This window comes from Oncorhynchus gorbuscha, linkage group LG15 (assembly GCF_021184085.1).
Source record: "Oncorhynchus gorbuscha isolate QuinsamMale2020 ecotype Even-year linkage group LG15, OgorEven_v1.0, whole genome shotgun sequence".
Lineage (NCBI taxonomy): Eukaryota > Metazoa > Chordata > Actinopteri > Salmoniformes > Salmonidae > Oncorhynchus > Oncorhynchus gorbuscha.
This window is the reverse complement of record NC_060187.1, coordinates 35728305-35740972: the sequence shown is the minus strand read 5'-3', so window position 1 is coordinate 35740972 and position 12668 is coordinate 35728305. Positions and strand designations below refer to the sequence as shown.

Sequence of the window (12668 nt, the reverse complement as noted above, 5' to 3'; positions counted from 1 at the left end):
GATTGAGGTCAGGGCTTTGTGATGGCCACTCCGATACCTTGACTTTTTTGTCCTTAAGCCATTTTGCCACAACTTTGGAAGTATGCTTGGGGTCTTTGCCCATTTGGAAGACCCATTTGCGACCAAGCTTTAACTTGACTGATGTCTTGAGATGTTGCTTCAATATATCCACATAATTTTCCTTCCTCATGATGCATCTATTTTGTGAAGCGCACCAGTCCCTCCTGCAGCAAAGCACCCCCACAACATGATGCTGCCACCCCCGTGGCGGTTTTGGTGCAGTGGCTTCTTCCTTGCTGAGTGACCTTTCAGGTTATGTCGATATAGGACTTGTTTTACTGTGGATATAGATACTTTTGTACCTGTTTCCTCCAGGATCTTTACAAGGTCCTTTGCTGTTGTTCTGGATTTGATTTGCACTTTTCGCATCAAAGTACGTTCATCTCTAGGAGACAGAATGCGTCTCCTTCCTGAGCGGTAGGACGGCTGCGTGGTCCCATGGTGTTTATACTTGCGTACTATTGTTTGTACAGATGAGCATGGTACCTTCAGGCGTTTGGAAATTACTCCCAAGGATGAACCAGACTTGTGGAGGTCCACAAGATTTCTTTTTGATTTTCACTTGATGTCAAGCAAAGAGGCACTGAGTTTGAAGGTAGGCCCTGTAATCCACTGGTGGACCTCCAATTGACTCAAATGATGTCAATTAGCCTATAAGAATCTTCTAAAGCCAAGCTGTTTAAAGGCGCAGTCAACTTAGTGTATGTAAATGTCTGACCCACTGAAAAATATAGTGAAATAATCTGTCTGTAAACAATTGTTGGAAAAATGACTTGTGTCATGCACAAAGTAGATGTCCTAACCGACTTGCCAAAACTATAGTTTGTTAAACAAGACATTTGTGGAGTGGTTGAAAAACGAGTTTAAATGACTCTAAAATAAGTGTATGTGAACTTCCGACTTCAACTGTAAATGTATATACATTTCTTGCATGTTAAAACCATGATGTCTAAACTAAAGCTTTAACACAGGGAATATTTAACCATTACTCAATGTGTGGTTTTTCTCCCCAGGCTTCTATGGGCCACTGTGTAAAGAGAACATAGATGACTGTGACCCGGAGCCCTGCCACCATGGTGTGTGTCGTGATGGCATCGCCACCTTCTCCTGTGACTGCGACCCGGGCTACACCGGCTCCATATGTAACATCCAGGTCATGGAGTGCCACAGCCTCCCCTGCCAGAACCGCGGACGCTGCATCGACCTGGTCAACAAGTACCAGTGCAACTGTCTGCCTGGCACCTCAGGTGAGCGCAGCGAAAGAATGTGAAATATTTTTCGTATTTCTTTGTTTTTGGGTTACAAAAACGTTCGGAATAAAGAGGAAACCAGTGCAATAACAGAATGTTTGGGCAAACAAAAAAACTCACATACACTGTGCGGTGTGGACGGTGCATCTCTGTCTGCAATCTATTTGTGAAACTTTGGTCTAGACTCTAGACCATGACTGATTTCTAGTTTGTGAAACTGTAGAAGACCATGACTTAATTGGTGTTTGTTATGTATCTCCAACTGACCCTTTAACTGCTACTCACTCAGTGCTGTCAGCCCCAAAGCTCTGTGCTGTGCTCTGTGAACTTGAAACACCAGCAGCTTCTACTCTATTCTGTGGAGTAGAAGTGGCTTCCTGCAGGGTAGAGCAGAGCTCTCAGCTTAGAGCACCCAGACAGGAGGGGATCAGTCATAAGGGTAGGCCCAGCTCTGCTCTGCCCAGTACGCTGCCCTGGCCTGGGGGATTTGTGCAGGCCAGTGCACTGGTACTGTACACACACACACGCAGGAGACAGCTTAGGTCACGCATACTTTCACTCGCTCAGCTAGCTCACTGTCTTTGGAACACACCTGTTAAACATGGTCAGCTAGTCCACTGCTCCCCCTGGTGGATGCCATTAGAACTGCAGCCAATGTAATGGAGTGCCTATTCAAAAAGCTTCCAAATGCATCCTTACTTTCTTACATTTGACTCAAAGCTAAATGGTTTGTCTTCTGGTTTTCTTCTCAGGGGTGAACTGTGAGATCAATGTTGATGACTGCGCCAGTAACCCCTGTGAGTATGGAGAGTGCCAGGATGGGATCAACGAGTACAAGTGTGTCTGTGCTCCAGGGTACACAGGTAATAAACACACACACTTTCCCCTCTCAACTAATCAGATGCTTCTCCATGTTAATGACAGTACATACCTGACTGTTCCAGTGAATTAATTAAGTCATTTCTGAATTATTTCTCTCAGGTGCAAAATGTGACGTGGACATCAATGAGTGTAATTCTAGCCCGTGTATGAGTGGGGGCACATGTGTAGACAAGGTGAACGGCTTCATCTGCCAGTGCCCCCCTGGCACCCACGGCCCCCTGTGCCACTCTGGCACTGACCACTGTGCCCCCCGGCCCTGTGTACACGGAGACTGTGTAGAGCAGCAGAGCGGGTACGCCTCTCCTCACCTTATCTCTTTCTCTCTGTCACTCTAGCTCCCTATCACTCTTTCTTGAGTCATTTTTCCTACCCATCGACATATATGATTTCAGGTTATATGAATTAAAATGTTGAATTGTATTAGTAGCCCCATTAGCTGACACCATGACGTCAGCTGATCTTCCTGGGCTCCAACACATAGTTCATATGATAGAAATGCATACTTTAGGTTACTCTCTGTCTGTCATAAACCCTTACTCCCTCCCTTGGTCTGTGTGTAGGTACCATTGTGAGTGTGAGTCTGGCTGGGTGGGGCAGCACTGTGACCAGGAGAAGGATGAGTGCCAGTCCAGCCCCTGCCAGCACAGTGGCAGCTGTGTGGACAGACTCAATGGATACTCCTGCCAGTGTCGCCCCGGATTCACAGGTCTGAATCAGGCTTTTCTAAATCCTTTATTCATTATGCAGATGATCCCATTAAACTGCAGTCCTCAATAGAGTAAAGTGTTATTCTGTTCGCTGTTTTATTTAAAAACCCACTCATTTCCTTCCTCCTTTTCCCCTCAGGTGTGAATTGCGAGGTCAACATAGAGGAGTGTGCATCAAGCCCGTGTGAGAACCATGGTACCTGTGTGGACGGAGTCAACAGCTACACCTGCCTGTGTGCCGCCCCGTACTCAGGTAACAATACCATCCGCTCTACGGTACTACCCAGGACATATTCCCTCTGGTGGAGCTGACGTTGATTGTGTCATGGGCATTTTGGATATGAACAATATTGTGTCCACAGGAAAACACTGCGAGGAGGAGTTGGTTCCCTGTGCGTCTCATCCATGTGAGCGGGGAGGTGTGTGTCAGCCAACCCCAGACTACACCTTTTACACCTGTAGATGTCCCAGCGGCTGGCAAGGTGGGTATTCACACAGAGGGTAAAGGTGTGAGTGTGTGTTGGGGAGATTTTCTACCATGATGATCATTAAAATGGGATGTTTGAATAGGCCCTCGTTGCACTGAGGATGTGGATGAGTGCAGGAAGAACCCGTGTCAGAACAGCGCCCGTTGCATCAACAGCCAGGGCAGCTACGTGTGCAAGTGTCAGCCAGGCTACAGCGGTCTCAACTGCCAAACCAACATCGATGACTGCTCCCCCAGTGAGTTATCACCCAGCTCTTGTGCATACTCCCACGGATAGCCCAGACATACTCACACTACATATTGTGTATATTCTCTATGAGCATCTTGTGTACTGTACTCCTCTGGAGCTAATGTATCAATCTTCACAAACAGCTTCTATTGTGGGTCTGTTGAACTTCTTGTCTCTCTCTTGCTCTCTCTCAGACCCGTGTCTGAACGGCGGTTCCTGTGTGGATGGAGTGGGAGGGTTCTCCTGTGACTGCCGGCCAGGGTTTGATGGGGAGCGCTGTGAGGCAGAGATGGATGAGTGTGCCAGTCAGCCGTGCCGGAACGGAGCCGTGTGCCGGGACTACGTCAACAGCTTCGTCTGCGAGTGCCGGCCAGGTTTCGACGGAATCCTATGTGAACACAACATCCCAGAATGCACTGAGAGGTGGGTTACAAAGGACTGTAACTACAGTCACTGTGTTAAAGTGTTTGAAGTTGATTCACTCAAAACTATTCTTCAATGAGTTTTCTTTTTTGATATGTGGCTACATGTGGACTGGGACGCATTTAGTAACAAGTATTGAAAATTGATTTCCGTTGCAAAACGCAACGACTTCCATCATGCGTGACCACATATCTTTGTTTCTCTCTCTCTCTCTCTCTCTCTCTCTCTCTCTCTCTCTCTCTCTCTCTCTCTCTCTCTCTCTCTCTCTCTCTCTCTCTCTCTCTCTCTCTCTCTCCCTCTATTTCCCTCAGTTCCTGTCTGAATAACGGGACCTGTGTTGACGACATCAACACCTTCTCGTGTCGTTGTCGTCCTGGTTTCTACGGGACCTTCTGTCAGTATGAGCAGAATGAGTGTGACTCTCAGCCCTGTAAGAACGGAGGGACCTGTACAGACGGCCTAGGATCCTACCGTTGCACCTGCCCTGTGGGCTACAACGGGCAGAACTGCCAGGTAGAGAGAGAATGTGTAAAATGGCGTTGAACTGAAAATGAAAAATGACTTAAAGTTATCTGATTATAACATCTCTCTTTGTCTGGTTCACCTTAGACGTCCAGTGGGAGGTTAAAGGCCCATAGTGCATGAACTGTGAAATAGGTTAAGGAGTCCTGAATGAGGAAGGAGAATCAAGGATTCTTCATATGAAACTCAACAATAACATTTCCTACTCCATTTGTCCCATTGCAGAACTTTGTGAACTTGTGTAGCCAGCCACTGTGCAGGAACGGAGGGTCCTGTTCCCAGTCACAGACCACCTGGTCATGTCACTGTCCTGTGGGCTGGACTGGTCTGTACTGTGATGTCCCCAACATGTCCTGTCAGGACTATGCTGCTCGGAATGGTGAGCATTCCATGTCTCTACAATCCACTGTGTTTTATTCAGTCACCTCTCTCAGTAAACGGTCAAGTAGCCCACAGTCAACCAAAGGGAAAGTTCAGGATTTTGGCAATGGGGCCCACTATCTACTTCCCTAGATTAACCAGAATAACCATTGTTATGTATCTGCGTCCACTATGAAGGAAGTTAAAGGTAGTTTTGCGAGCCAGTGCTAACTAGCGATGACTTGTTATCAACTTCCTTCAAACTGCATGCAGATACATAAAAATGGTCTCCACGAGTTCATCAGACTCGGACGAAGTAGATAAACGGCCTCATTGTCAAAATACCAAACTATCCCTTTAATCAAATTACATGTTTACAAAGACAGATGGATGAATATAAAGAACATGACGATATAAAGGTATTTATAAACTGGGTGGTTCGAACCCTGAGCACTGATTGGCTGACAGCTAGGGTATATTTAAGAAATAAGGCCCAACGAGGTGTGGTATATGGCCAATATACATGGCTATGGGCTGTTCTTATGCAAGACGCATCACAGAGTGCCTGGACACAGCTATGGGTGTATTGGCGATATATCTCAAACCCCCGAGGAACCTATTATAAACTGGTTACCAACATAATTAGAGCAGTAAAACTAAATATTTTGTCATACCCGTGTTATAAACTGGGTGGTTCGAGCCCTGAATGCTGGTTGGCTGGAAGCTGTGGTATATACGAGACCGTATACCACGGGTATGATAAAACATGTATTTTTACTGCTCTAATTACATTGGAAACCAGTTTATAATAGCAATAAGGAACCTCGGGGTATATCGCCAAAATACCACGGGTAAGGGCTTTTTTCAGGCACTCCACATTGCATCGTGCATATGAACGGTCCTTAGCTGTGATATATTGGCCATATATCACACCTCCTCGGGCCATATTGCTTTAGTAAACTATGCTGATTATGGCTAATATGTTGTGTGTGTGTCTGTCAGGTATTCCAGTGGAGATGGTGTGTAAGCACATGGGTCGCTGTGTGAACGTCGGTAATGCCCACCAGTGTCAGTGCCAGCCTGGCTACACAGGCAGCTACTGTGACAAGACTGTGGACGAGTGCCAGTCGAACCCCTGCCGCAACGGAGCCACTTGCATGGACTACCAGGGCACATATGAGTGTATGGTAAGTCTTGTGTGTGTGTGTGTGTGTGTGTGTGTGTGTGTGTGTGTGTGTGTGTGTGTGTGTGTGTGTGTGTGTGTGTGTGTGTGTGTGTGTGTGTGTGTGTGTGTGTGTGTGTGTGTGTGTGTGTGTGTGTGTGTGTGAGAACATCTAACAATGTGTCTCTGTTCCAGTGCAAGGCTGGCTACCAGGGGGTGAACTGTGAGTATGACGTAGATGAGTGTCACTCTAACCCTTGTCGTCATGGAGGAACCTGCATCAACCTCATCAACCGCTTCTCCTGCGCCTGCCCACCTGGTACACATGGTAAGCAGATACCAGAAGATTATTTATTGTTTTATCTATCTCTCGCTCTCTTGTTTTCTGGCACATTGGTCTTTACATAATGTACAACTACAACTCTGACCTCAACTGATGGTCTTTCCTCTCTTTCCTCTCCATTTCCTCTCCCTTTCTTCTCTCTTTCCTCTCTCTTTCCCTTCCTTCTCTCTTTCCTCTCTCTTTCCCCTCTCTCTTTCTTCTCTTTCTCTCTTTCCCCTCTCTCTTTCCTCTCTCTTTCCTCTCTCTTTCCCCTCTCTCTTCCTTCTCTCTTTCCTCTCTCTTTCCCCTCTCTCTTTCTTCTCTTTCCTTTCTCTCTTTTCACTCTCTCTCTCTTTCCCCTCTCTTTCCCCTCTCTCTTTCCCCCTCTTTCTCTCTTTCCTCTCTCTTCCTCTCTCTTTCCTTTCTCTCTTTCCCCCACTCTCTTTCCCCACTCTCTTTCCCCACTCTCTTTCCCCTCTCTTTCCCCTCTCTCTTTCCTCTCTCTTTTCCCTCTCTTTCTTTCCCTCTCTTTCCCTCTCTCTTTCCCCACTCTCTTTCCCCACTCTCTTTCCCCTCTCTCTTTCCCCACTCTCTTTCTCTCTTTCCCCACTCTCTTTTTCTTTCCCCACTCTCTTTCCCCACTCTCTTTCCCCTCTCTCTTTCCTCTCTCTTTCCCCTCTCTCTTTCCCCACTCTCTTTCCCCACTCTCTTTCCCCACTCTCTTTCCCCTCTCTCTTTCCTCTCTCTTTCCTCTCTCTTTCCCCTCTCTCTTTCCCCACTCTCTTTCCCCTCTCTCTTTCCCCTCTCTCTTTCCTCTCTCTCCTCTCCCCCTCTGTAGGTGTTCAGTGTGAGGTGAACATGGACGACTGTGCTCCCAAGCCTGGCTCCTGGGGGCCTCGCTGTCTGAACGGGGGCCAGTGTATGGATGGGGTGGGCCGCTACACCTGCTCCTGCCCCCCTGGCTTCGCTGGGGAACACTGTGAGGGGGACGTCAACGAGTGTCTCTCTGGACCCTGTCACTCTCTTGGTAGCCTGGACTGTGTGCAGCTGGCCAACGACTACCAGTGCCGCTGTCGCCTGGGCTACACCGGTAGAGAACTACACCCCTCTGTATATGTTATAAGACACATCAACAACTGTTATCTAGCTTACCCCATACTCATGCTGTGTAACATGACATCGGTCTCTTTTTTAGGACGCCTCTGTGAGTCCATGGTGGATCTGTGCCAGTCTAAGCCGTGCCATAACAGTGGCACCTGTTCCATGAACATGAGCTCAGTGCATGGATACTCATGCACCTGTCAACCAGTAAGTCATTATAATGTTACTCTACTCTTTTATAATGTTGCTTTTCTAATTGCCAGACTGCTGTGTTTCTAAGTACTCCATGTACCAGCTTGCTGATCTTTATCTCTTTCTTTTGAATGGATTGGCAGCCCCATTGATATTGCATTGTGCTGTATAACATTGTATTTACCTCAAATGTAGCTATGGATTGAGTGGCTGAGTGTCTATTCTTTCACTACTGGCTTGTTTTCCAAACTACTAACCATTCTCCTCCTCCTTATTCTTACCTTTGCTTCAGAGGGCGAGACAACATAGTTCAGGTATGACTGAGAAACAGCAGTGTTCTAGGAAGAGACCAAACATTCTCACAGGTTTTCTGACTAGTCAACTGCAGGAATGTATGTTATGAATGTAAAACCCAGTCCACAGGTGTCTGTCCAGCCAGTCACTTCACATGTCTGACGCCTTCTCTGTCTCATCTCTTTACTCAGAGTTTCACTGGCTTCAACTGTGGAGAGGTAGAGGGCTACAACTGTGCCCAGCTGCGTTGTCAGAACGGCGGGCACTGCCAGGATTCTCAGGGTGGTCATCTGCACTGCCGTTGCCAGCCAGGCTTCAGTGGGTCGCGCTGCGAGACCGTGCACAGCTGTCAGAACCGACCCTGTTTGAATGGAGGCACCTGTATGAAGGACCCACACAACCCATACCAGTACAGCTGTCGCTGCCCAGCCCACTTCTCAGGCAGGCACTGTGAGAATGTCATCTTCGACCAGTCCCCCCGCCCCCCGCACCCCCTCCTGCCCTTATGTAGAGTGTGAGCAGCGGTCCGGGGATAAGATGTGTGACCCGCAGTGCAACAACCATGAGTGCCAGTGGGACGGAGGGGACTGTTCTCTACATTGGCGCCGGCCATGGGTCAACTGCACCGCCTCCGTGCCCTGCTGGGAGCTGTTCCGCAACGGCCGCTGTGACCACGAGTGTGACAACTCTGGCTGCCTCTTCGACAGCTTTGAGTGTCAAGAGAGCACCAAGTCCTACTGCAAGTATGTACAAAAGTTGTTAACAACATAAACACATCAATACACGTGTTTATTAGGTACACCCATCTAGTACTGGGTCAAACCCCCCCTTTGCCGCTAGAACAGCTTGAATTCTTCAGGGCATGAAAATGTTGCTCAATTGGTATCAAGGGACCTTAACGTGTGTCAGGACAACATTCCCCAAACCATTACACCACCACCACCACCAGCCTGTACTGTTGACACCAGGTGGGATGGGGCCATGGACTCATTGTGCTTACGCCAAATCCTGACTCATCAGCCATCAGCATGACGCAACAAGAACCGGGATTCACCGGACCAGGCAGTGTTTTTCCACTCCTCAATTGTCCAGTGTTGTTGATCACCCGTTTTGCCCATTCTAACGTTCAATCGAAGAGTAACTGAATACCTTGATGCATGTCTGCTTTATATAACAAGCCACAGCCAAGTGACTCAGTCTGTAGGAGCGAGCCATTATTGTGAACCTAATAAACTGGCCAATGAGTGTACATGTCTTATTAAGATTATTACGAGAAAATGTATACAATACATTCAGATTCAAATGCCTTTTAACCCATAGGAACTCCTAGAGTCTTCCAAATTCCATAACCCCTCCCTCTCCCCTTTCCTATCTACAGGTATGATGACTACTGTGCGGATCACTATGCCAACAAGATCTGTGACAAGAGCTGTAACACAGAGGCATGTGGCTGGGATGGCCTGGACTGCTCTGAGGACACCCCTGCTAAGGTGGTTGATGGCACTCTGGTGATCGTAGTGTTACTGCAGCCTGAGGAGCTGCTGGGAGACGTGAGAGGCTTCCTGCGCTCCCTGGGAACCCTGCTGCACACCAACCTCCGTGTTAAGATGGACGCCCAGCAGAAACTCATGGTGTATCCTTACTATGGCCTGGAGCACGACAACGCCATTGAAGGACAGTCTGCTACAATGAAACGTAGAGGCAAACGGGAGCTGGACAAGGAGGTTATCGGGTAAGGAAATGTCTTTATCCTGACTGTCTCTCTCTCTTTCACTGCTAGATAAGATTAAGTCTGTATAGTCCTCCATGTTGTGAAGTAAGCCTAACCGAAGTTTTGTTTGTTGCAGATCTAAGGTTTACCTGGAGATCGATAACCGAGAGTGTGCTGAGAGCTCCATGGACTGTTTCTCCAGCACAGAGCTGGCTGCATCCTTCATCGCTGCAGAGTACCTGAAGTCTGCGCTGCCCTACCCTGTGGTCTCTGTCGACAGTAAGTCCCTCTCCTTTTTCCCATTGTGACACCTCTAAACCACCCTAATGGTAATGTTACATCAGCACACACTTCATTATCTTTGATCATAGACCTGATTAAACTCACTTATCATGTGCTTTGGTAAAAATGGACACTTTGCTCCATTACTCATGCTCTGAATGCAGAGCCCATTTCAGATAGCGTCACCTAGTTAAGAGTTCCATGTCTCCTCCTCTTCCAGGTGACCATATGGACCCCCAGAAGCCCCCCTTCATGCTGTACCTGGCTGTGGGAGCTGCTGTCATCATCCTGCTTATCCTGGTGCTGGGTGTGCTGGCCGCCAAGAGGAAACGCAAACACGGCATCCTCTGGCTCCCCGATGGCTTCCTGGCCAAGAAAGACGACAAGAGGAGAGAGCCCCTGGGCCAGGACGACTTCGGCATGAAGTGAGTGTAGAAAAGACAAAGGTTGCGTCCGAAATGGCACCCTATTCCCTGTACAGTGCACTACTTTTGACCAGGGCCTGCATATGGTCCATATATACAGTGCTTTCGAAAAGTATTCAGACCCCTTGACTCTTTCCCCATTCTGTTACTTTACATCCTTATTTTAAAATGTATTAAATTTGTTTTTTTCCCTCATCAATCTACACACAATACCCCATAATGACATAGCAAAATTTGTTTTTGCATATTTGTATATATAAAAAGAAAAGAAAAATGAAATCACATTTACATAAGTATTCAGACCCTTCACTTCATTGAAGCACCTTTGACAGCGATTACAGCCTCAAGTCTTCTTGGGTATGACGTTACAAGCTTCGCATACTTGTATTTGGGGAATTTCTCCCATTCTTCTCTGCAGATCCTCTCAAGCTCTGTCAGGTTGGATGGGGAGCGTCTCTGCACAGCTATTTTCAGGTTTCTCCAGAGATGTTCGATCGGGTTCAAGTCCGGGCTCTGGTTGGACCACTCAAGGACATTCAGAGACTTGTCCTGAAGCCACTCCTGCGCTGTTTTGTTTGTGTGCTTCGGGTTGTAAACATGTTTATTGAACCTTTATTTAACTAGGCAAGTCAGTTAAGAACAAATTCTTATTTTCATTCACGGCCTACCAAAAGGCCTGTTGGATGGTGCCCCAGTCTGAGGTCCTGAGCGCTCTGGAGCAGGTTTTCATCAAGGATCTCTCTGTACTTTATGCTGTTCGTCCTTCCCTTGATCCTGACTAGTCTCCCAGTCCCTGCCGCTGAAAAACATCCCCATAGCATGATGCCAGGTTTCAACCAGACGTGACGCTTTAAGTTCAAATAGTTCAATCTTGGTTTCATCAGACCAGAGAATCTTGTTCCTCTTGGTCTGAGAGTCCTTTAGGTGCCTTTTGGCAAACTCCAAGTGGGCTGTCATGTGCCTTTTACTGAGGAGTGGCTTCTGTCTGGCCACTCTACCATAAAGGCCTGATTTGTGGTGTGCTGCAGAGATGGTTGTCCTTCTGGAAGGTTCTCCCATCTCCACAGAGGAACCCTGGAGCTCTGTCAGAGTGACCATCGGGTTCTTGGTCACCTCCCTGACCAAGGCCCTTCTCTCCCAATTGCACAGTTTTACTGGGCGGCCAGCTCTAGGAAGGTTCTTGGTAGTTCCAAACTTCTTCCATTTAAGAATGATGGAGGCCACTGTGTTCTTGGGGACCTTCAATGCTGCAGACACATTTTGGTACCCTTCCCCAGATCTGTCCCTCGACACAATCCTGTCTCGGAGATCTACGGACAATACCTTCGAACCTCATGGCTTGACTTCATGGTTTTTGCTCTGACATGCACTGTCAACTGTGGGACCTTATAGAGACAGGTGTGTCCCTTTCCAATCATGTCTAATCAATTGAATGTACCACAGGTGGACTCCAATAAAGTTGTAGAAACATCTCAAAGATGATCAATGGAAAAGTAAATAAGGTATTCCTGTTTTGGTTTTGCAACAAAACAAAAAAAGTTTTCGCTTTGTCATTATGGGGTATTGTGTGTAGATTGATGAGTATAATGTTTTTTTTAATCCATTTTAGAATAAGGCTGTAATGTAACAAAATGTGGGAAAAGTCAAGGGGTCTGAATACTTTCCGAATGCACTGTATATACTGAACGAAATATGAATGCAACATACAACAATTTCAAAGATTTTACTGAGTTACAGTTCATATAAGGAAATCAATTGAAATAAATTCATTAGGCCCTAATCTATTGATTTCATATTACTCTGAATACAGATATTCAGCGGCAGGGTAGCCTAGTGGTTAGAGCGTTGGACTAGCAGCTGAAAGGTTGTAAGTTCAAATCCCGAGCTGTCGTTCTGCCCCTGAACATAAGAATTTCTTCTTAACTGACTTGCCTAGTTAAATAATGAAAAAATTAAAATATGCATCTGTTGGTCACAGATACCCTTTAAAAAAAAGTGGGGGTGTGGATCAGAAAACCAGTAAGTATCTGGTGTGACCCCCATTTGCCTCATGCAGTGCGACACATCTCCTTCACATAGAGTTGATCAGGCTGATGATTGTGGCCCATTGAATGTTGACCTACTCCTTTTCAATGGCTGTGCTAAGTTGCGGGAACTGAAACGCTGTCGTACACGTCAATCCAGAGCATCCCAAACGTGCACATTGGGTGACATCTCTGGTGAGTATACAGGCCATGGAAGAACTGTGACATTTTCAGT

The 12668-nt window shown here is 47.0% G+C and overlaps 1 protein-coding gene across 1 annotated transcript in view; it reads left to right on the top strand.

Moving 5' to 3' along the window:
* Positions 1–12668, top strand: part of notch2 (notch receptor 2) — a 61320-nt gene that overhangs the window by 41994 nt on the left and 6658 nt on the right. The window contains 19 exon segments of the mRNA XM_046300953.1: positions 1074–1307; positions 2063–2173; positions 2292–2484; positions 2753–2898; positions 3039–3152; positions 3262–3381; positions 3470–3622; positions 3810–4038; positions 4350–4551; positions 4786–4939; positions 5923–6107; positions 6278–6410; positions 7243–7494; positions 7600–7712; positions 8183–8473; positions 8475–8734; positions 9370–9723; positions 9839–9981; positions 10205–10409. Coding sequence (XP_046156909.1) covers positions 1074–1307; positions 2063–2173; positions 2292–2484; positions 2753–2898; positions 3039–3152; positions 3262–3381; positions 3470–3622; positions 3810–4038; positions 4350–4551; positions 4786–4939; positions 5923–6107; positions 6278–6410; positions 7243–7494; positions 7600–7712; positions 8183–8473; positions 8475–8734; positions 9370–9723; positions 9839–9981; positions 10205–10409 — 3592 coding nt within the window.